Source organism: Martes martes, assembly GCF_963455335.1.
Source record: "Martes martes genome assembly, chromosome: 4".
Taxonomy (NCBI): Eukaryota; Metazoa; Chordata; class Mammalia; order Carnivora; family Mustelidae; genus Martes; species Martes martes.
In genome coordinates this window covers 76,290,833-76,316,853 of record NC_137891.1, presented here as the reverse complement: position 1 = coordinate 76,316,853, position 26,021 = coordinate 76,290,833, and the positions used below count along the sequence as shown (strand labels likewise).

Below are 26,021 nucleotides of genomic sequence, written 5' to 3'. Positions count from 1 at the left end.
TAATGATACTGAAACTTGAAAATGTACAAAATATAGAACTATGATTTAGTGCTTCTTACATTGTTCTCTATTATGTTCCCAGTATGAATAAGAATGCCTACAGACCTCAGAGGACATATTCCAAAGGAGTTATCTTTTTGTTTATATATTCATGTTTTCTAATGAAAATGCAAGCAACTATTTTTATTTGATAATTTTACCATGTTTGTTTAAAAAATTATTTGCTATGGTCTGTTTGTGGACCCCCTACATTAATATGTTGAAATCTTAAGGCCCTATGCAATGTTGTTAGTAGTTGGGGCCTGTGGAAGGTGGAGCCTTGAGGAATGCTCTTATAACAGTGGTTCCAGAGAGAGAACACTAGTGCCTTTCACTTTGTGAGGATACAGTGAGGAAGTGCAGACTATAAACCCTGAAGAGAGTCCTCACCAGGTGGCTGTGTCGGTGACTTGATGGAGTCAAGAGTACTTGGAGTACCCAGCCTCCAGAACTGAGTAATGAATTTCTGTTGTTTATAAGCTAGCCAGTTTGTGGTATTTTGTTATAGCAGTCCAATCAGACAAAGACATTACATTTTAATGTGACAGTTAAATTTCTCATTTCCCTTCCGCCCCAAATATTCTAATAAAATTGACAATCCTGGGTATTTTCACAGTTACAGAAGGTCATGTGTCCCATAGTGTTTGTTTTGTCTAGAAGAACAGTTGTAGACCAACCTTACTGATAAATGCATGGACAGCTATCCTAAGTTAAGTGTGTACAAAATGAAATCAAGAAGTATGATAAAGGAATAATACATAACAAACTAAGTAGGGTTCATGCCAAGAAATTGAAAGGTAGTTAAGTATTAGAAAATCTGTTAATAAAATACATCACCTCAGAAGGTTAAAGTAGAAAAATTGTAGCAGTCCAATAATACTATTATTAAAAGTTCTTTAAAAAATTTGGAACAGAAAAACATTTTAAAATAATGTAACTCAAAACAACCACTTAATCAATGAAATTCAATAAAGTTTGAGATACAATAAGGATTTCCTCATTATGAATATGGTCATTCTTTGGAAAGCATTATAATATGTGTCCTAAAACAATTATAATTTTGGAAAGGAAAAGACAGAATTATTGCTTATAGGCAACAAAATGTCCATTAAAGTGCAAGGAGTATCAATTAAAAAATAAATGGAATTTATAGAGTGACTAGAAATTAAACCAATATACAATAACTTGAATCTGGTTTTCTTATATAGAAAATACAAGATATAAAGATCTTAGAGTGGCAGCAAAAAATATATAAATATTTATAATATATGTAAAAATTAGAACCAACAATAAGAAAACAATGTACATCTGACTTATTAGAGTGGCCTTATCTGAAAGCCATACTGAATTAGGAAGTTCTAGGCAAGAAAATTTGTATAACAGGTTCTGTGCCTGTTTTTGATTAAATGAACCTATTTATTTCTTAACAAATCATTTACCAGTGATCTTGGCTAGCTGTGTAATCTATTTTTTAGTGGTGGTTCTCCTAACAGCATTGTGCTTGAGGTTTGTTTTTTTTTTGTTTTGTTTTGTTTAATGAGAGAGGTGAAGGTTTTGTATTTCCACATATTTAGTTCAGGTCCTAGCTGTCTGTGTCTGTGGTACATTGGCAGTAAACAGATTTTAGAATTTTGATGAACCAAAGTGCACAAGGTCTGTCCATTTGGTTAGGCAAAAACAATCTGCAGTGAGGTTCATTTTACATAAGATCTCACACTACAACGGAGAGAATCTGCTGCAATGGTTTCTTACAGAAAGACTATTGTTTACTCCAAAATCAAGTGGAGCATTGCAAGTGAGGAAATAAAAGAGCTGGTAAAAGAAGGAGATATTAACACAGATATACCTTCTAATTTTGATCAAGAGTTATCATAGGCTCAGAGTAGATAAAATCTGAAATACAGAGTAGAACAATTGACCTAAAGTAAATCCCGAGACAGAGAGCTGACTTCATTGTCCTATCCCTTGCTGATTAAGCTAGTCACAAGAGACCACATGTTATATGATTTCATTTGTGTGAAATCTGCACAATTGGCAAATTTATCAAAATGAGAAAATAGATTAGTGGTTGCCTAAGTCTAGGAGAGAGGACACAGTGATGGTTGGCAATGACAGTGAATAAGTACAACGTTTCCTTTGAGGATGATGAAGTACTGATTTTGAGTTATGATGATGGTTGCATAAATATAGATATATTACAAACCACTGAACCCATTTAAACAGGGGAACTCTGTGTATGTAAATTATTTCTTAATAAAACTGTTAAAATTATAATGTTACTAATCTGGAAAAATTGAAAGGATATAATAGACTAGCATTTTGGAAAAGATTAACAAGGAAGACTCACATGAAAATGCATTAAAGATGAAAATTTTTAAATATAGTTTAGTGAATGTCACAATAATAGATAAATAAGTGACAGAGCAAGCCTGAACAAAATTTTAATTTGTATTTAATAGAAAAATGATCAATGGATATTTAAAAAGCAGAGTCAAGTATCATATGGTTTCACTTATTTGTGGAGCATAACAAATAATATAGAGGACAAGGGTGGATGGAGAGGAGAAGGGAGTTGAGGGAAATTGGAAGGGGAGGTGAACCATGAGAGACTATGGACTCTGAAAAACAACCTGAGGGCTTTGAAGGGGCGGGGGGTGGGAGGGTGGGGGAACCAGGTGGTGGGTACTGGGGAGGGCACAGATTGCATGGAGCACTGGGTGTGGTGAAAAAACAATGAATACTGTTATGCTGAAAATAAATAAAAAATTTAATTTAAAAAAAAATGGCCAAAATAAATTTTTATTATTCAGAACTAAAATGTAAAAACAATTAATTATAAGCTGTATTTTTAATTAAACTTTTTTTTAGTATAGTTGACATACATTATGCTACGTTCACCAGAAGTGTAACTACCATCTGTCCCATTATATCACTATTATAGTATCCTTGACTGTATTCCTTATTCTGTGCCCTTTATTCCTGCGATGTATTCATTCCATAACTGGAAACCTGTACCTCGCTCTTCTCTTCACACATTTTGCCCAACTCTCTGCTCCCCTCCTTCTGGCAACCACCAGTTTGCTCTCTGTACTTATAGGTCTGATTCTGCTTTTTGTTTGTTTACTCACTTTTTTGATTCCACTTATGAGTGGAATCATATTGTATTTGTTTTTCTCAGTTAGTGTAATAGCCTTTAGGTCTATCTATGTTGCCTCAAATGGCACAATCTCATCCTTTTTTATGGGTGTGTAGTATTCCTATGTGTATGTGTGTGTGTGTGCGCGCGTGCGTGCATTTACATGTATCATAACACATCTTCCTTATCCATTTGTCTGCTGATATGTACTTAGGTTTTTTTCTACACTTTGCTATTGTAAGTAATGCTGCAATAAACATAGGGGTGCATATATCTCTTACAATTAGTGTTTTCATTTTCTCTGGGTAAATACCTAAAGAACAAATTTACAGAACAAATTTTTAGTCTTGATGAGATCCAGTTTATTCATTCTTCTTTTTTATGGATTGTAGTTTTGGGTTTAACTTGAAGAACTCTGCCTAATCTTAGATCATATAACTTCTTTCTTATTTTTTCTAAAAGTTTTGTAGTTTTATATTTCATATTTAATTCTGATTTAAGACTTTGTATAAAGTGTGAGAGATAGTTGATAATTTATTTTTACCTACAAATGTCTAATTACTCCAACACCAGTTGTTGAAAAGCCTATCCTGCCTCCACTGAATTGTTTTTATATCTTTGTCATAAAGCAGTCGGGTGTATTGATGTGGGGTTATTTCTGGATTCTCTATTCTGTTCCATTGATCTATGTGTCTGTCCTGCCAATACCACCCTATCTTGAGAGCTGTTTTACTAGACCTTAATATGAAGTACTAATTCCTCCTATTTTAATATTTTAAAAGATTATCTTAGCTGTTTTAAGGCTTGTCTTTTTCTATATAAATTTTAGAAAATCTTATCCATATCTACAATAAAACTTGCTGAGATTTTGATGGCAACTGCATCAAACCTAGAGCTTAATTTGGCGAGAATTGATGCCTTTACTGTGTTGAGACTCCAATCCATGGATGTAGTATGGTTATGTCTCTTCATTTGTTTGACTATTCTTTGATTTCTTTCCTTAGCATTTTTAAAGTTTCAGCATACAGATTCTGGACATGTTTTGTTAAGGTTATATCTAAATAGTCTCTAGAATGATTTTAAGTGGTATTGTGGTCTAAATTTCAATTTCCACATGTTCATTGTTAGTATATTAGGAATGTGATTAATTTTGTTGGTGATTTGTCTTGTACCTAAGACCTTATTCAACTCATTTTTTAGTTCTGGGATTTACTGTTGTTGTTATTATTATTATTATTATTATTATTATTACTATTATTAGTGGTTGTGGTAGTATTAGTATTAGTAGTAGTAGTTTGTTTGGAATTTTATCCATAGACAGTCATATCATTTGCAAATAGGAGAAAGCAGTGCAATCTGGGGCTAGTCAGCACTCCACTATCTCCCATCCCTGGTGTCAGTGGGTTCTGGTGGGGGCTGAGTATCCACCCCTACCTAGCATCATGAGGTGTAATGAAGTAGGACAATATGGAGTAGCTGACATTTTTCTTCCCCTCTGCCCTAGTCATCAGTAAAGCCCAGTGACTTGAGTTCTACTCCTATTCAACACCGACAAGGTAGAGTGAGGTGGTGGAATTGGGACTAGTTGGTACTCTTCAGATACCCCCCTGCTTTCTGTGGGTCCCACTAAGCAGCTGAGCTTCTGTCCTTACCTCACAGCAGCAAAGGATGTGACTCAGGCTCATTCGTCCTTCTCCTCCTCTTAAAGCAGAGGGTCACAGCAGGGATATTACCCTCCTCAGAGGCAGTAAAGCACTGGAAATGCCTTACTTATTTTTGTGGGAAGGTATCAGTGGCCAGAGGAGGAGGTTTACTTCTCTCCAATTGTCTGCAGTTGAGTCAGTGCCCCATTTCTGTCCAGGTGGTGTCAAAATTTGAATGTGTACACACACATACATCTTATGCTGCACAGCAGCAGAGGGGACTGCCTATTAAAAAAAAGATTTAGTGGGACTCAGAGTCTCATAATATTTCATCCAAAATATCTAGGATACATTAAAAAAATCACTAATTATATAAAGAACTTGGAGAAAATGGCCAAAAAGTAAATATTTAGTATTATACAAAGAAAAAGAATATTTAAAACTTTACCTTTTTTCTTATCAGATTTTGTAAAATTTTAGTTAACCCACAAGGTAAGTTTATAGTGTGTAGAAAACAACCCCAAAATTTCAGTGAATTGCAGTCATACCTATTTCATGTTTACATTGTCTTCTTAACTGATCTTGGTTCCACTTTTACAGTTCTTACAGATAATATGTTTTTATATAGGTACTTTTAAACTGATTACTAATTAACTCTATTAACTTATAAAGCATTTTAAAAATCAATTATTTGGGGTGCCTGGGTGGCTCAGTTGGTTGAGCATCTGACTCTTGGTCTCAGATCAAGTCCTGATCTCACGGTTGTTGTATCAAGCCCTACATTGGGCTCTGCACTCAGTGAGGAGTCAACTTGAGAGTCTCTCTCCCTCTCCCTCTGCCCCTCCCACTCATGCTCTCTCTCTGTCTCTCTCTCTGAAATGGATAAATAAATCTTAAAAAATAAATAAATAAAATCCATTCTGTATCATCTCCAAGAGTTTTCTTTACAGACTTCTCAGTAGTTCTTAAAACCCATTTCAAACTTTTGGGAATGCATCAAGACAAAAACCTTCTGTATAGCAAAGAAAACAGTCAACAAAACAAAGAGGCAACCCATGGAATGGGAGAAGATATTCGCAAATGACACTACAGACAAAAGGCTGATACCTAAGATCTATAAAGAACTTCTCAAACTCAACACCCAAAAAACAGATAATCATGTCAGAAAATGGGCAGAAGACATGAACAGACACTTCTCCAATGAGAAGGCATATAAATGGCTAGCAGACACAAGAAAAAATGATTATCATTATTAGCTATAAGGGAAATTCAAATCAAAACCACATTGAGATACCACCTTACACCAGTTAGAATGGCAAAGATTAACAAGGCAAGAAATAACAAATGTTGGAGAGGATGTAGAGAAAGGGGAACACTCTCACACTGTTGATGGGAATGCAAGTTGGTGTAGACACTTTGGAAAACAGTGTGGAGATTCCTCCAAAATTAAAAATATTAAAAATAGAGCTATTTGTAATATTAAAAATAGAGCTACCCTATGACCTTGCAATTGCCCTACTGGGTATTTACCCCAAAGATACAGATGTGGCGAAAAGAATGGCCATATGTACCCCAGTGTCCATAGCAGCAATGACCACAATAGCCAAACTGTGGAAAGAGCCGATATGCCCTTCAACAGCCAAATGGATAAAGATGATGTGGTTCATATATACAATGGTATATTACTCAGCCATCAGAAAGGATGAATACCCAACTTTTGCATCAACATGGATGGGACTGGAGGAGATTATGCTGAGTGAAACAAGTCAAGCATAGAAAGTCAATTATCATATGGTTTCACTTACTTGAGAACATAAGGAATAACATGGGGAACATCATTAAGAGAAGGAAAGAAAAAGTGAATTGGGGGAAATTGGAGGGGGAGATGAAGCATGAGAAACTGTGGACTCTGAGAAACAAACTGAGGGTTTTAGAGGGGAGGAGGTGGAGGATGGGTGACCCTGGTGGTGGGTATTAAGGAGGGCATGTATTGCATGGAACACTGGGTGTTGTACATAAATAATGAATCTTGGAACACTGAATCAAAAATGAGTGATATATTTTATGGTGACTAACATAATACAATAAAAAAAAAAAAAGAAAAACCCATTTCAGAATTCTGGTAACATTTTAATTTTCCTTAAAAGAGACAAAAAATTCTATTTTATTTGGTAAAATTTAAAAATGAAATAAAGCATTTGGGGATGACATTTTAGGCATAGGGAATAACATATGTATAGAAACAGCACATGTAAATTATGAATATTAATTATCTATGGCAGTGGTTTTCCTAGTGTGGTTCCTGGATAATCAGCATTGTCTGGGATCTCATTAAAAATTCCATTCTTGGTTTCTTTTATAGAAATGACCAATCATTCTGGTTTGCTCGGGGGTGTTCTGGTTTTAGCACTGAAAATCCTGCACCCTGGGAAAACCCTTTCTAGAGGGGAAACTGGGACAGTTAGTCACCTTAGGTTGCTTATCCCAGGTCTACTACATCAGAAACTCTTTGTGGTGCCCAGAAGTCTGTGTTTTTAAAATCTCTCTTGGCAGTTCTGATGCATGGTAAAGTTGGAAGATCACTGATCTAGGGAACTATGAGGAGTTTGGCATGGTGCCATAATGAGAATATGTAGTAAGGAATGAAATTAAAAAGTAAGCCGAATGGGGCACCTGGGTGGCTCAGTTGGTTAAGTGTTTGCCTTTGCCTCAGGTCATGATCCCAGGGTCCTTGCTCAACAGGGAGCTTGTTTCTCCCTCTCTCTCTCCCCCTCCTCTCGTGCTCTCTCTTTCACTCTCTATCTCAAATAAATAAAAATCTTAAAAAAAAAGTAAGCAGAGGCCAAGCAATGAAGAACCTTGTATGCTTTGTTAAAGAGTTTCATCCTATAGCTAATAAGTATTAACTCATAAACTCAAGGATTTTTAATTAGAGGAGTATAGATTTTGTGCTGGCTCTTTGTATAGATGAAACTACTATGTCTGGTTAAATATTCCACTATATATATATAGTGGAATATTTATATATATATTTTATATATATATAATATATATAATATAATATATTTTATATATAAATAAAATTAAACTATATTTTAACCAAATTCATTTGAAAATATAAAATCAAAATATAAAATATAAAATCTTCATGTATACTAGCTCAGTCTGTGTGCTTCAAGAGTTTCTGAATGTTCATTTTCAAGCTTATCAAAATATATACTTGCTTCAAATTTGACCTTCAATCAACTTTATGTGTATGTTTTGGAAAGAGGGGTATTGCTAACTCATTAGATATATATTTTTTGGAAGATGTTAGGTCTAGGAATGTAAATGCAGTTTGTTAAATTGAGAGAAATTGCAGAATTGTTCTTTTATCACGTTCTTGGAAAATCATATTGAAGTAGATATCATAAAACATGAAGCCTTGAAGTATGTCGTGCTTTTGGTACATGTGTAAGAAAAATTTTTAAATGCTTCTTATAGCTCACTTCTCATATTCTGCTTTATTTGAAGTATTAAACCTTTATGATGCACAAAGCTTTTATGTATATTTGGAAGCTAAGACCTCTTTTTAAAACTTCAAGTAATACCTGGACCATACATATTCACACCACATTATTATTTCTTTAATTTGTGTTTAGGAAATGGCTGGTTTCTTGATGATGTTATAATCAAGGATCCTGTAACAAATCGTGAATATACCTTCTTCTGTCACAGGTTTGTAGGTGTGCTTTTACATTGAAAAATAATCATTTCGTATTAGTTCCAAGTTACTGTATTTTGGAGAAATGGGTAGCTTATTCAATTATTCCTAGTCACTGATGCTTTGTTGGGTAACTTTTGAAGATGAACTTTAGGGGCTTCTGCTTCTGTTTAGAAAGGCATACATTATGTTTATCATCATTTCTGATGATATAAGTTTAAATCTCCCTTGGTAAATTCAGGTAGGTTTAATCATATTTTAAAAATCTTTAAAATAAATAAATAATAAAATAAAATAAAATAAAATAAAATAAAATAAAATAAAGCTTTAAAATAAATTTCCAAAATAAATGTTGCATGTGGGTTTTTATATGATGAAAACATTAGTGACCCACTGTCATTGGGTTATTCTTCCAATAGTGGTGATAGATTTGCTCTTTCTTTCATTACTTGCCTGTCTTTTTCCCATGGAACCAATAATAGCTATTTACGAAATAACTGACAATAGTTTGAATTGTAGTTAATGGCTAAAAGAAGGATAACATAACCGGTCCAGTGGATATAAGATCTATGACCTGGGCAGGCTAAATAATTAACCTGTGGATTACGGAAAAGGCATGTTTCACCCTGAACCTGATAGCAGCTTCTCCTACCTCCCTGTACCTCCTACCTATATCATAGTCATTTCAAAGATTTCCTTCTCCATTTTCTGCTCTTCTCTTACCAACAAGATACCTATGATTTTTTCTAGTTCCTATTATCCATTATTCCTGGCTTGGCTTCATAATTGCCAGTTGTTAGTATAAATATAAACCACAATATTCTTGATACACTTCTCTTTCCACAGATGGTTGGATCAAGGGGAAGATGATGGTAAGATTGCCAGAGAACTGCATGTCATGGATAACAGCATCATCTTTGCAAGTGAGTGTCATATATTAGAAAATTCTCTTACTATGATGGTTGAGGAAATATGATTCTGCTGAAATTAATGATTTTCTTTTTCATTTATTCTCTCAGGGCAGAAGCTAGAACTTAAAAGAAAAGAAACAGTAAGATTTTACATTTGGTCTTACAGTGTTTGGTACAAATAGTGTCCAAATAACTATTTGATGTGTTAAAACAGAAATGGTATATAATGTTTAGTAAGCAGTGTTTCTTAGTAACTTTTTTGTCTTATGTTGTTGCTTTTGGTTTTGTTTTGTTTTTATACTTAGTGGGCTGCAGAAAGATGGAAGTTTATGAAAGGAAATACTCTACAATTCTACAACAGGCTCACTGGAGGGTTTGTCCGTCTGCATCCAGATGGCACAGTTGATGCAATTGGAGAGAAGACAGACAAATATGGTACTCATTTGGTTTGGCAAAGCAAGTGGTACTGTTGCAGTTTTGGGAACTGGAGGAAGGCAGATCTAGACCTAGTTTAATCTGCAGTTTTGTTTCTTCTTTTCACATGACTTTGCACCAGTATTAAGTCTTTTCAACAATTCACTACCTGCATTAATAAAAATAATCAATAGATGACAGGCTTTAAATCTGGGCTGACACTGTCATTATACAGAACAGCACATCATGAAAAAACTTGTATTTGCTATTAATTGAAGAATAAAATGTAAGGCGATTAACATTGTTAATAAAAAAATCAGCAATTATAGCTCTTGAATGGTATAGCCATTTTAGGAATTAAATTGGTTCTACTAAATATTAAGTTCCTATTTGTTTAAAACACTGTTTTATATAATTTGAGGGCCACAGAAATAACTAAGACATTATTCTGAATTCCGGAGGGTCATAACCTAATAAAGAGGACAAACACATACAATTCTAATAACGTTTTTTTTTGTTGTTGTTGTTGTTTTGTAGCTAGTGTCATAATAAAGGTATAGAGGGAAAAATAGGCAAAACAAAACAAAACAAAACAAAACAAAAACCAGAAAACAAAAACTAGATTTGATGTTTAGTGAAGCCATGACCATAAGAACTAATGAAGAAGGGGTAACCTGACAGTGGTAGATCTTTTATTATAAACCCAAACCTCTAACTCTTTTTGAAACAAATTTAGTATTTAAACAATCTGTGAATATAACTTTGCTGTATTTTGTTAGAAGCTGTTGTTCAAATAACCTGTGAGATGTACTAGGGATACTTAATCTATAGCATTTCTTCAAAATGTAACCTCCTCTATCTTATGTTAGAGATCTCAAGGAATAATCCATTTTTTTTCCTCTGTGAAAACATGCGGGAGTCTAAGAATTCTTCCTAGTTGCTTCTCTTTCCAGAATTAATTGATTCCTTAGAAAGTTTCTTTACCTGTTGGTTCCCATTTGGGATGATTTACCTACTTAGACTAGTCAAAATTGTCTTATATATTCTATTGCCTGGGGGGTAGGTGATCTTTTTTCTCATTGAATATAATGGATTGTATTTCCAAATATGAGCAGAAAAAGATCTCCTATTTATAATCAGAAACTGTGAAGGATCTAAGTTTTACCCTACTTTCAGAAAACATGAGAGCGCAGTCAAAGACTAAGACCATTCATTTCCCACAGCAAATTGCAGCAGCCAGAATATCTTGCTTTGTTCTCTAAGTCCCAGTCCTACAATATCCTGAGGTAAGGGCCTGATAGTACCGGAATATGTGGATGGGTGCATTAAAGGGGAGAAATCTCCAAATTAGGAAACTCTGATTTAATATACAGAGAGAGAAGAGACAGAGAGCCCTTATCTTTATTCTGGAATATAAGCAAATCTTCTCCAGGGAAGGGAAGGAAAAGCCTTTACCTTTATTCCCCTAAGTTGAGAAGGCAGAGAGAGAGAGAGAGAGAGAGAGAGAGAAGAGAGATGGGGGGGGGGGGAGAGAAAAGGAGACGAAAGGAGGGAAGGTGGGAGGTGGTGGAGAGATATCTCTATGCTTTATTTTGATGGACTGTTTCCTTACACAAACATTTTGTATGTGCATTTATTCAGAGGGCTGGACTATGCAGGAAAATGACAAATGTAGGGATCTTCTAACACCCGTCACAAGCTAGTTTGTAAAGGGAACTTGCCACTCCTACATCAAGTGGAATTCATTTCCTTAATCCTTGCTGGGTCAACCCTTTCTACATGTTTTGACTAAGAGAATGTAGATGAATCAACATTGTAACTTCTAAAATCTGTATCTTCTACCATTATCTCTTGGATTAATCTTTCTTGGAAGCCAGCCCTCATGCTATGCGGAAGCCCAGACAACCATACAAGGCTTCCAGGGAAAGAACTAATGCTCTGACAGCCCCAACTGAATTCTTACCCCATAGCCAAACATATAAATTCCTGTGTAGATCAAACTAACTGGTAGATATCAAAAGAGAAACTTTTTACCCTTAAGCATTACTAGCATCCTAATATGCTAGTCCTTTAATATATAAAGTAGAATGAACATTCCTTAAAAGGGAGGTGCAGGATAGTATGAGTAATTTTCCTTAGCCTAACTGACATTTTTGCAACAGGAGGTCTTTTGTGTGTGATAATTACGTGCAGGATTATTTCCTGATGTTATGCTCAGTATCTCATAAATTCACACTCATGAATCAGTTTTCACATTCCTGGTAAGTTGTGATGAACACTGCTGACCCATGGATATCTTTGCAGGAAAATATTTTAAGAACATGTCTCTGAGATCTGTTTGCTTATAGTTTTCATTCTACAAAACAATGTTGTTTTTATCACCATGAGACAATTCTTCTATTTATTTATCAAGCTAATTGTAAATTTAGCTGTTTCCTTATGTAGAGAGTTAGAATGCTCATTTCTCCAAGAGCTACTGAGCCATTTATTGGCAATACTGGACCTAAAAGCACCACACAGCATGAGAAGATCTTTGAAATATCACAGGGAGCTTCATTTTATGATGATAAGCTTTTAGGTATTAAAACCAATACCATGCTAACATTGATTATGACAATCATAAAGAATCATAAAAAAATCATATAGGATCTTAGAACTAAAAAGAAGGAGCAGACAGCCAAAGCAACTAAATTTTTAACTCTAAACCCTTGATAGTTACTTTAAGTCAGGGTCATTTTCAAAAAACTCCCATCCTCCAAATTTTTTTTACTGTAAAATATAGATTCCCATAGTTTTCTCATTTTACAGCAGTTTTTCAAGACAAAAATTCATAATCTAAATTCACATTTATTTGACTTATATTCTAACAGGATTAGGCATGCAGTTTAAAAATGTATGGTATATCACTGAAAGTTTATTATTATTATTATCAAAATGTGGTGTATTATTTATTTCAGGGGTACAGGTCTGTTATTCATCAGTCTTACACAATACACAGTGCTCCCCACAACACATACCCTCCCCAACGTCCATCACCCAGCTGCCCCATCCCTCCCAACCCCCTTCATACCAGCAACTCCCAGTTTGTTTCCTGCGATTAAGACTCTCTTATGGTTTGTCTCCCTCTCTGGTTTTGTCTTGTTTCATTTTTTCCTCTCTTCCACTATGATCCTCTCCCTTGTTTCTCAAATTCCACATATAAGTAAGATTATATGATAATTGTCCTTCTCTGATTGACTTATTATGCTTAACATAATATCCTCTAGTTCCATCCATGTCATTGCAAATGGTAAGATTTCATTATTTTGATGGCTGCTTAATATTCTATTCTATATGTACACTGCATCTTTATCCATTCATCTGTCGATGGATATCCAGGCTCTTTCCATAATTTGGTTATTGTGGACATTGCTGCTATAAAAATTGTGATACAGGTGCCCCTTCGGATTACTACATTTGTATCTTTAGGGTACAAATTTTTGGGTCATAGGGTAGCTGTTTTCAACTTTTTGAGGAACCTCCATACTGTTTTCCAGATTGGCTACAACTTACATTCCCACCAACAGTGTAGGAGGGTTCCCCTTTCTCCACATCCTCACCAACATCTGTCATTTCCAGATTGGTTAATTTTAGCCATTCTGACTGGTGTGAGGTGATATCTCATTGTGGTTTTGATTTGTATTTCCCTGATGCTGAGTGTTGTGGAACACTTTTTCCTGTGTCTGTTGGCCATTTGGAGGCTTCTTTGCAGAAATGTCTATTCATGTCATGAATGTCTATTCATGTCATGAATGTCTATTCATGTCTATTTTGCTCATTTCTTGATTGGATTATTTGTTCTTTGGGTGTTGCATTTGATAAGTTCTTTATAGATTTTGGATACTAGCCCTTTATGTGCTATGTCATTTGCAAATATCTTCTCTCATTCTCTTGGTTGTTCTTTGGTTTTGTTGACTGTTTCCTTTGTTGTGCAAAAGCTTTTTATCTTTATGAAGTTCCAATAGGTCATTTTGCCCTTGCTTCCCTTGCCTAGGAAGTGTCTAGGTGATGTGTCTAGGAAGAAGTTGCTGTGGCTGAGTTTGAAGAGGCTGCTTCCTATGTCCTCCTCAAGGATTTTGATGGATTCCTGTCTCACATTGAGGTCATTCATTAATTTTGAGTCATTTTTGTGTATGGTGTAAGAAAATGGTCCAGTTTCATTCTTCTACCTGTGGCTGAACAATTTTCCCAACACCATTTTGAAGAGCGTGTCCTTTTTCCATTCGATATTCTTTCCTGCTTTGTTGAAAATTAGTTGATCATAGAGTTGAGGGTCCATTTTTGGGGTGTCTGTTCTGTTCCATTGATCTATGTGTCTGTTTTTATGACAGTACCATACTGTCTTGATGATTATAGCTTGTAATAGAGCTTGAAGTCCAGAATAGTGATATCACCAGCTTTGGTTTTCTTTTTCAACATTCCTCTGGCTATTCGGGGTCTTTTCTGGTTCCATACAAATTTTAGGATTATTTGTTCCACTTCTTTGAAAAAAGCTGATAGTATTTTGATAGAGATTCCATTGAATATGTAAATTGCTTTGGGTAGCATAGACATTTTCACATTACTTGTTCTTCCAGGTCATGAGCATAGAATGTGTTTCCATTTCTTTGTGTCTTCCTCAATTTCTTTCATGAGTATTCTATAGTTTTCTGAGTACAGATACTTTGCTTCTTTGGATGGCTTTATTCATAGGTATCTTATGGTTTTGGATGCAATTGTAAATGTGAATGACTCCTTCATTTTTCTTTCTTCTGTCTCCTGTTGGTGTATAGAAATGCAACTGATTTCTGTGTATTGATTTTATATCCTTATATTCTTATATGATATATATCTTTATATATATATATATATATATATATATATATTCTAACAGTTTTGGGGTAGAGTCTTTTGGGTTTTTTGGGGTAGAGTCTTTTGGGGTAGAGTCTTTTGGGTTTTCCACATCAAGTATCATATCATCTGCAAAGAGTGATAGTTTGACTTCTTCTTTGCCTATTTGGATATATTTTATTTCTTTTTGTTGTCTGATTGCTGAAGCTATGACTTCTAGTACTATGTTGAACAGCAGTGGTGATAGTGGACATCCCTGCTGTGCTCCTGACCTTTGGGGAAAAGCTCTCTGTTTTTCACTATTGAGAATGATATTTGCTGTGGGTTTTTCATAGATGGCTTTTATGATATTGAGGTACATACCCTCTATCCCTACACTGTGAAGAGTTTTAATCAAGAAAGTGTGCTATACTTTGTCACATGCTTTTTCTGCATCTATTGAGAGGATCATTTGCTTCTTGTCTTTTTATTAATGTAGTGTGTCACATTGATTGATTTGTGGATGTTGAACCAAACTTGCAGCCCAGGAGTAAATCCCACTTGGTCATGGTGAATAATCTTTTTAATGTATTGTTGGAGTCTATAGGTTAGTATTTTGGTGAGAATTTTTGCATCCATGTCCATCAGGGATATTGGTCTGTAATTCTCCTTTTTGATGGGGTTTTGGGGTCAAGGTAATGCTGGCCTCATAAATGAATTTGGAAGTTTCCCTTCCATTTCTATTTTTTTGAACAGTTTCAGGAGAATAGGTATTAATTCTTCTTTAAATGTTTGGCAGATTTGGCTCAGGTTATGATCCCGGGGTCCTGGGATCGAGCCCCACATCAGGCTCTCTGCTCAGCGGGGAGCCTGCTTTCCCCTCTGTCTCTGCCTGCCTCTCTGCCTACTTGTGATCTCTGTCTGTCAAATAAATAAACACAATCTTTAAAAAAATGCATTTAAATGTTTGGTAGAATTCCCTGGGACACCATCTAGCCCTGGGATCTTGTTTGGTGGGAGATTTTTGAATACTGCTTCAATTTCCTTGCTGGCTATGGGTCTGTTCAGGTTTTCTATTTCTTTCTGGTTCAGTTTTGGTAGTTTATACATCTCTAGAAATGTATCCATTTCTTCCAGATTGTCTAATTTGTTGGCATATAGTTGCTCATAATACGTTTTTATAATTGCTTGTATTTCTTTAGTGTTGGTTTGATCTCTCCTCTTTCATCTATAATTTTATTTATTTGGGTCCTTTCTCTTTTCTTTTTGATAAGTCTGGCTGGGGGGTTATCAATCTTATTAATTATTTCAAAGAACCAGCTCCTAGTTTCATTGATTTGTTCTACTGTTCTTTTGGTTTCTATTTCATTGATTTCTGCTCTTATCTTTATTATTTCTATTCTCATGCTGGGTTCAGGATTTATTTATTTATTTATTTATTTCTCCAGCTCCTTTAGATGTAGGGTTAGGTTGTGTATTTGAGACCTTTCTTGTTTTTTGAGAAAGGCTTGCATTGCTATATACTTCCCTCTTAGGACTGCCTTTGTTGTATCCCAAAGATTTTGTTCACATGAATTTTTTTATTTTTCATTTTTCATTTGTATGCATGAATTTTTAAAATATTCTTTAATTTTTTGGTTGACCCATTCATTATTTTTTTTAATTATTTTTTTTTCTTTTCAGTGTTCCAGAATTCATTGTTTATGCACCACACCCAGTGCTCCATGCAATACGTGCCCTCCATAATACCCACAACCAGGCTCACCCAACTTCCCACCCCCCCCCAAACCCTCATTTTGTTTCTCAGAGTCCACAGTCTCTCATGGTTCATCTCTCCCTCCAATATCCCCCAACTCACTTCTCCTCTCCATCTTGGATGGGAGAACCACTCATTCTTTAGTAGGATGCTCTTTTGCCTCCATGTATTTGAGTTCTTTCCAAATTTCCTCTTGTGATTGCATTCAAATTTCAAAGCATTGCAGTCTGAAAATATGCAGGGAATGATCCCAGTCTTTTGGTACCAGTTGAGACCTGATTTGTGACCCAGAGTGTGATCTATTCTGGAGAGTGATCCATGTGCACTAGAGAAAATGGGCATTCTGTTCCTTTGGGTTGGAATGTTCTGAATATATCTGTGAAGTCCATCAGGTCCAGTGTGTTATTGAAAGCCTTTATTTCCTTGTTGATCTTTTGCTTAGATGATCTGTCCATTTCAGTGAGGGGGGTGTTAAAGTCCCTTACTATTACTGTATTATTGTTGATGTGTTTCTTTGATTTTGTTATTAGTTGGCTTATGTAATTGGCTGGTCCCATGTTAGGAGCATAAATATTTACAATTCTTAGATCTTCTTGTTGGACAGATCTTTTAAGTATGACATAGTGTCCTTCCTCATCTGTGGAAGCAGCTGATCCTTCTTCTGACATATTTTCAGAAGGTCAGTAGTAGTCTAATACTACATCACAATGCCTAAGTCATTCACCTCACTTCATTTTCACATGTAGGCATTTTATCATCTGATATCATCAGGGTGAATAGAATACAGTAAGATATTTTGAGAGAGACCACATTCACAGAACTTTTATTAGAGTATGTTATTATAATTGTTCTAGTTTATTATTAGTTATTATTAATCTCCTACTGTGTGTACTTCATAAACTTTATTATAGGTATTTATCTATAGGAAAAAACAGTATATATAGGATTTAGTACCATCTGTGTGTTCAGGCACCCACTAGGTCTTGCAGTGTATCCTCTGTGGATAAGGAGGAACTACTCTACCAGGTTTTGGATGGATTTGGGTTTTTTTTGAAGCATTTATTTCATATCATGTTAGACTAGTGCATATGGAAGAGGTGACTGCATTGTTTAGTGTGGAGATTTTAAAATATGTCCTCAAGTTACTTGACATTTCCTTCTTTAAGAGGTGGTACCTATTCCTCTCCCCTTGAATATGGGCTGGATCAAACAACTTATAACAAATAGAATATAGTAGAAGTGACTGTGTGTGACTTTTGAGACCTAGGTCATAAAAAGCATTATAGATTTTTACTGGTGCTCTTCTTGGATAACTCACTCTGGGGGAAACTAACTGTCATGTTTTAAGGACATCCATGCAGCCCTATGGAATGGCCAACTTGGAAAGGAACAGAAACCTCTTACTAACACTCATGTGAGTGATCCATTTTGTAAGAGTATCCTCCAGTCCCAGTGAAGTCTTCAGATGACAACACTCTCAACCAACAGCTTGAGTGTAATCCCTTGGATCCTGACCCAGAGTTACCCAGATATGTTGCTTCCAAATCGTTGACCTACCAAAACCTGCAAAACTTTTGGAGTAATATTTTACATAGCAATAGGTCACTAATATACCAGTTCAGTCACTATTCTGTAAGAGAAATGCTTCTGTATTTTCTCACTCTGGACACTATGATGGATTTCATCTTCTCTTAACATTATGTGATGTCCAGGAATGGGAAGAGCAGCATCTCTCCTATCTCTATTCTGAATCCTCACCTTCTTTCTTGCATTGTTGATTTATTTCTACATTTTCTACTGGTGCACTGGGTAGTTCTGTATATTCAGAGCCATTCTTCTACACTGAAAACCACAAAACACTTTTGAAAGAAACTAAAGAAGACTTAAATATGTGGAATGACATCCTGTGTTTATGGATTGGAAGACTTAATATTGTTAAGATAACAGTACTTCCCCAAATGATCTACAGATATGATCCAATCCCTACCAAAATGCCTTTTCTATGAAAAAACTGATCCTAAATTTTATATAAATTGCAAGGAACTCTGTATAGCCAAAACAGTACTGAAAAAGAACGAAGTTGGAGGACCCACATTTCCTGATCTGACAAATTACTATAAGGCATTTTTTCAGGTATTACAGATATAATAAATTTACGACTTTCCAGTAGTTAAATCTATTATTTTGATTTCAGGCACCTTCCCACTGGCAAGAACATCATTAAAAAGTTAAAATAATGTTGATAATATTGGCATTCTCATTTTGTAATTAATATTAATGGAATAATCTTTATGGTTTATTAAGAATTGGGTGTTTGAAGAGGAGTGAAAAATAATACCACTTTCTTTCCCTCCTGCAGCAATTACAAAGTAAGATACAGAACACGAAAAAAATGGAAATCAAGATCTCAGCATTATTACTGATAGAGTTAAGTGAGGACATTGGCTCTATATCTGAGCTCAAAGGACTTGCTATCTCTCCCCAAAAGAGGCAAGATTACCCACACAAGTATAGACAGTGTTGGGCAACCATAGGCTCCCTTATGGGGCCACCCTTTACAAGTGACAGCACAGCAGAAAGGACCTTCTGTATAGGTGGCCCATTTGGAGACAGAAAGGGCCTAAGCTGCAGTACCTAGCGCCTTTCAAAGTACTAATCTAAGGGTTACACTCTATTGCATGGTATTGGGTGAAAGGGAATGTGAGAGTCATCATGGGGAAAGTAGGTCCCCCCTTACATGTGATGTGATTATTGATTTTTAAGTATTTGTCCTTTAGAGTGATAGGAAAGTAACACATTTCTAACTTTACTAAGAACCCTCTTAAATGATTTAAAAATGAATATTAAATGTTACTACATTTCTCCTTGGCATCTGCTGGATTCATAATACAGTTTTTCATATTAGACTTAGAGTTAATTTGTGTTACTTGAATAAATATATTTTTTAGAAATAATGTTTCTATTCTTATATTAAATGCTGTTTACTTATGGTAGATAACTCTTTAACTCTAATTTAAATGAGATTTCTATTTTTTCTTTTTTAGAAATTATAAATTCTGTTCCAGGAGAGATCTATTAAATGCAAACACACACAGAGACACACATACATATAAGTATTTAAATGCTGGTGCTTGTCTAGGTGTTGGAGATGTTATAGGAATCAAACAGATAAAATATGTGCACACTTAAAGTTTACATTCCAGTGAGATTGGTGTGTCTACTTTGGGAAGAGCGGGGAATCTTTTCGACTTTGATTTTACTAAATTTTTAACTCTTCAGATTTACTGAGACAATTGACATAAAACATTGTGTAAGTTTAGGTATACAACATTATGATTTGATAAATGTATATATTGCAAAATGATTACCTCACTAAGGTTAGTTAACACATCTGTCACTTCAAATAATTGCAATATTTTGGTGTTATGAGAATATACAAGATCTAATCTCTTAGCAACTTCCACATATATAATACAGTATTATTAATAATAGTCATTAGGCTATATATTAGAGCCTCAGAACTCACTGGTCTTATAATTGGAGGTTTGTGCACTTTGACCAGGATCACCTTATTTCCCCCACCTGTCAGCCCTAACAACCTGTATTCTACTTTGTTTCTATGAATTCAGACTTTTTGGGGGTAGTTTCAAATCTTTGTTTAAATTTAGTTAGTTAAAATACAGTGTAATTTTAGTTTCAGGTGTAGAATCTAGTGATTTATCATTTCCATACAATACCTGGTGCTCATCACAAGTGCCCTCCTTAACACTCATCACCTATTTAACACATCCGCCTTGCCCACATCGCCTCCAGCAACCCTTAGTTTTTTCTCTATGTTAAGAGTCATCTTTTTGAAAAATTTTTGCTTCTGCATATAAGTGAGATCACATAGTATTTGACTTTCTCTGTCTGATTTAATTCACTTAGCTTTGTGCCCTCAAGGTCCACCCATGTTGTCACAAATGGCAGAATTTTGTTCTTTTTTATGGCGGAAAAATATTCATTTATATCCTATATATCTGTATCTATATATCATATTTCCTTATCCATTCATCCATTGAAAAACACTTAGATTTTTTCCATTTCTTGGCTATTATGAATGAACATAAGAGTACAGATACCTCTTTGAGATAACGATTTCATATTCTTTGGATATGTACTCAGAAGTATATTGCTGGATCAAATAGTAGTTTCGTTTTTAATTTTTAAAGGAAACTTCATAGTGTTTATCACAGTGGCTGACCGATTTACCTTCCCACCAATAGTGCATTAGGGTTACCTTTCTACCATCCTTCGCAGGCATTTGTTATCACTTGTCCTTCTAACAGCCATCCTAACTGGTGTGAGGTGGTATTTCATTGAGGTTCTGACTTGCATTTCCCTGATGATTGGTGTAGAGCACCTTTTCATGCACTTGTTGGCCACTTGGATGTCTTCTTTGGAAAAATATCTGTTCCAGTGTTCTGCCCACTTTTAAATTGATTTTTTTGTCATTGTATTGTTTGAGTTCTTAATATATTTTGGAAATAAATCCATATAAATCATCAGATATCAATTTGGAAGTATTTTCATCCATTCTGTAGGTTGCCTTTTTATTTTCTTCATTGTTTCCTTTGCTGTGTGGAAGCCTTTAAAGTTTGATGTAGTCTCTCTTGTGGACTTTTGTGTTGTTATTGCTTGTGCTTTTGGTGCATATCCAAAAAATCATTGACAAGACGAATGTTAAAGAGATCTTTCCATCTTCCCCTACTGTTCTTTAAGGAGTTTTATGGTTTCAGGTATTACATTTATTTTCTTAATCCAATTCAAGTTAATTTTTTGAGTGGTGTAAGCTAGGGGTCCAGTACCATTCTTTTGTATGTGGATATCCAGTTTTCTACCCCCATTTATTAAAGAGACAACCCTTTCTGTATTGAGTTTCCTTGACTTCCTTGTCCAATATTTGTTGACTGTTTATTTGAGGGCTTATATCTGGGCTTTCTATGCTATTCTGTTGGCTTAGGTGTCTGTTTTAATGCCAGTACCATAATTTTTTGATTACTATGGCTCTGTAATATGGTTTAAAATTAGGAAGTATGATTTTTTCCTCAAACTTACCATTGTTTATTTTATTTTATTTTATTTTATTTTATTTTATTTTATTTTATTTCTTTTCAGTGTTCCGGAATTCATTGTTTATGCACCACACCCAGTGCTCCATACAATACGGGACCTCCATAATATCCACCACCAGGCTTACCCAACCCCTCCCAAACCCTCAGTTTGTTTCTCAGAGTCCACAGTCTCTCATGGTTTTTCTCCCCCTCCCATTTCCCCAAACTCAAGCTTACTTTCTTATTTGTTCTTTCTCAATATTAATTTGGCTCTTCAGGGTCTTTTGTGTTTCCATACGAATTTTAGGATTTTTTTTTCTATTTCTGTGACAAATGCCATTGGAATTTTAATAGGGATTGTGTTGAATATAGAGATGGCTTCAGGTAGCATGGACATTTTAACAATTTCATATTAACTCTTCTGATTCATGAATGTGGGATATCTTTATATTTTTCATGTCTTTTTCATTTTTTTTTAAATCAATGCTTTACAGTTTTGGAGTATAAATCTTCACTTCCTTGGTTAAATTTACTCGTAAGTATTTTCTTGCTTTTGATGCTATTTTAAATATTTTTTTTCAGGCAGTTCACTGTTAGTGTATAGAAATTCAACTGATTTTTGTGTATTGATTTTGTATCCTATAACTTTATTAATTTTTTTCTTATTAGTTCTAACAATTTTGGAGGGAGACTAGAATTTTCTCTATATAAGATCATATCATCTGCACATAGAAACAGTTTTACTTCTTCCTTCTGAATTTGGATGCATTTTAATTCTTTTTGTTGCTAATTGCTCAGGCTAGGCTTCCAGTAATATGTTGAATGTGTACTAGTGACTGGGCGGGCACCCTTGTCTTCTTCCTAATCATAGAAATCTTTTAGTCATTCATAGTGAGTATGATGTTAGCTGTGGGCTTGTCATATATAGTCTATTATGTTGAGGTATGTTTCTTCTATACCTACTTTTTGAGAGATTTTTTTCATGAAATGATTCTGAATTTTCTCAAATGTTTTACTGCATCCGTAGATGATCATATGATTTGTCTTTCATTCGATTTATGTGGTGTGTCACATCTATTTATTTGTGTATTTTATAACATCCTTGCTTCCCAGGGATAAATCCCACTTGATCACCATGTATAATCCTCTTAATATGGTTTTGAATTCAATATCTTAGTATTTTGTTGGGAATTTTTGCATCTATTTTTATCAGGAATATTGGCTCATAGTGTTCTTTTTCTTTCTTTTTTTTTTTCTTCATTGTGTCCTTATTTGTCTTTGATGTCAGCATAATGCTGGCTTAGTAAAATGAGTTTGGGAGTGTTTCTTCCTCTTCAGTATTTTTTTGAAAGAGTTTGGGAAGAACTGGCATTAATTCTTCTTTAAATGTTTGGTGGATTTTACCTCTGAAACCATTTGATCCCTGGCTTTTCTTTGTTGGTAGATTCTTGCTTGATTACTGATTCAATCTCCTTGCTTATTATTGGTTTGTTCAGATTTTCTTTTTTCTTTCTTTCTTTTCTTTTTTTTTTTCTCTCTTTTTAAAATTTTTTATTTTTAAAATTTCTTTTCAGTGTACCAGAATTCATTGTTTATTCACCACACCCAGTGCCCCGTGCAATGCGTGCCCTCCATAATACCCACCACCAGGCTGGCCCAACTTCCCACCTCTTGCCCCTTCAAAAACCTCAGATTGTTTTTCAGAGTCCATAGTGTCTCATGGTTCATCTCCCCCTCCAATTTCCCTCAACTCTCTTCTCTCCATCTCCCCATGTCCTCGGTGTTACTTCTTATGCTCCACAAATAAGTGAAACCATATGATACTTGACTCTCTCTGCTTGACTTATTTCACGCAGCATAATCTCTTCCAGTCCCGTCCATGTTGCTACAAAAGTTGGGTATTCATCTTTTCTGATGGAGGCATAATACTCCATAGTGTATATGGACCACATCTTCCTTATCCATTTGTCCGTTGAAGGGCATCTTGGTTCTTTCCACATTTTGGCGACCATGGCCATTGCTGCTATAAACATTGGGGTTCAGATGGCCCTTCTTTTCACTACATCTGTATCTTTGGGGTAAATACCCAGTAGTGCAATTGCAGGGTCATAGGGAAGCTCTATTTTTAATTTCTTGAGGAATCTCCACACTGTTCTCCAAAGTGGCTGCACCAACTTGCATTCCCACCAACAGTGTAAGAGGTTCCCCTTTCTCCACATCCTCTCCAACACATGTTGTTTCCTGTCTTGCTAATTTTGGCCATTCTAACTGGCGTAAGGTGGTATCTCAATGTGGTTTTAATTTGAATCTCCCTAATGGCTAGTGATGATGAACATTTTTTCATGTGTCTGGTAGCCATTTGTATGTCTTCATTGGAGAAGTGTCTGTTATATCTTCTGCCCATTTTTTGATATGATTATCTGTTTTGTGTGAGTTGAGTTTGAGAAGTTCTTTATAGATCCTGGATATCAGCCTTTTGTCTGTACTGTCATTTGCAAATATCTTCTCCCATTCCGTGGGTTGCCTCTTTGTTTTGTTGACTGTTTCCTTTGCTGTGCAGAAGTTTTTATCTTGATGAAGTCCCAAAAGTTCATTTTCGCTTTTGTTTCCTTTGCCTTTGGAGACATATCTTGAAAGAAGTTGCTGTAGGTGATATCGAAGAGGTTACTGCTTATGTTCTCCTCTAGGATTCTGATGGATTCCTGTCTCACGTTGAGGTCTTTTATCCATTTCAAGTTTATCTTTGTGTATGGTGTAAGAGAATGGTCGAGTTTCGTTCTACATATAGCTGTCCAATTTTCCATTTATTGAAGAGACTGTCTTTTTTCCACTGGATTTTTTTCCTGCTTTGTCAAAGATTATTTGACCCATTGAGTTGAGGGTCCATATCTGGGCTCTCTACTCTGTTCCACTGGTCTATGTGTCTGTTTTTATGCCAGTACCATGCTGTCTTGGTGATCACAGCTTTGTAGTAAAGCTTGAAATCAGGCAACTTGATGCCACCAGTTTTGTTTTTCTTTTTCAACATTTCCTTAGCAATTTGGAGTCTCTTCTGATTCCTTACAAATTTTAGGATTGTTTGCTCCAGCTCTTTGAAAAATACCGGTGGAATTTTGATCGGAATGGCAGTAAAAGTATAGATTGCTCTAGGCAGTATAGACATTTTAACAATGTTTATTCTTCTGATCCATGAGCATGGAATGGTCTTCTATCTTTTTGTGACTTCTTCAATTTCTTTCATGAGTGTTCTGTAGTTCCTCGAGTACAGATCCTTTACCTCTTTGGTTAGGTTTATTCCCAGGTATCTTATGGTTCTTGGTGCTATAGTAAATGGAATCAATTCTCTAATTTCCCTTTCTGTGTTTTCATTGTTAGTGTATAAGAAAGCCACTGATTTCTGGACATTGACTTTGTATCCTGCCACATTACTGAATTGCTGTATGAGTTCTAGTAGTTTGGGGGTGGAGTCTTTTGGGTTTTCCATATAAAGAATCATGTCCTCTGCGAAGAGAGAGTTTGACTTCTTCATTGCCAATTTGGATACATTTTATTTCTCTTTGTTTTCTGATTGCTGTTGCTAGGACTTCTAATATTATTTTGAACAAGAGTGGTGAGTGTGGGCATCCTTGCTGTGTTCCTGACCTCAATGGGAAGGCTGCAAGCTTTTCCCCATTGAGGATGATATTTGCTGTGGGTCTTTCATAGATAGATTTTATGAAGTTCAGGAATGTTCCCTCTATCCCTACACTTTGAAGCGTTTTAATCAGGAACGGATGCTGGATTTTGTCAAATGCTTTTTCTGCATCAATTGAGAGGACCATGTGGTTCTTCTCTCTTCTCTTATTGATTTGTTCTATCACATTGATTGATTTGCAAATGTTGAATGATCTTGCAACCCAGGGATGAATCCCACATGGTCATGGTGGATAATCTTTTTAATGTGCTATTGGATCCTATTTGATAGGATCTTGTTGAGAATCTTAGCATTCATATTCATCAGGGATATTGGTCTTAAATTCTCCTTTTGGGGGGGGTCTTTGCCTGGTTTGGGGATCAGGGTAATGCTGGCTTCATAAAAAGAGTTTGGAAGTTTTCCTTCTGCTTCAATTTTTTGAAACAGCTTCAGGGGAATAGGTGTTATTTCTTCTTTGAAAGTTTGGTAGAATTCCCCAGGGAATCCGTCAGGTCCTGGGCTCTTGTTTTTTCAGAGGTTTTTGATCACTACTTTAATCTCGTTACTAGATATTGGTCTATTCAGGTTGTCAATTTCTTCCTGGTTCAATTTTGGGAGTTTATAGTTTTCCAGGAATGCATCCATTTCATCTAGGTTGCTTAACTTATTGGCATGTAACTGTTGATAATGATTTATGATGATTGTTTCTATTTCCTTGGTGTTAGTTGTGATCTCTCCCTTTTCATTCATAATTTTATTAATTTGGGCCTTCTCTCTTTTCTTTTGGATTAGCTTGGCCAATGGT

General features: G+C 35.3%; 1 protein-coding gene across 1 annotated transcript in view; it reads left to right on the top strand.

The window, feature by feature from the left end:
• The window catches only part of LOC308341613 (lipoxygenase homology domain-containing protein 1-like), a gene marked incomplete at both ends in the record, with an annotated part of 148,356 nt that overhangs the window by 18,245 nt on the left and 104,090 nt on the right, over positions 1 to 26,021 (top strand). Inside the window, 4 exons of the mRNA XM_080801649.1 lie at positions 8,460 to 8,535; positions 9,368 to 9,444; positions 9,541 to 9,572; positions 9,738 to 9,878. Coding sequence (XP_080657775.1) covers positions 8,460 to 8,535; positions 9,368 to 9,444; positions 9,541 to 9,572; positions 9,738 to 9,878 — 326 coding nt within the window. The remainder of the gene's footprint in view (positions 1 to 8,459; positions 8,536 to 9,367; positions 9,445 to 9,540; positions 9,573 to 9,737; positions 9,879 to 26,021) is intronic.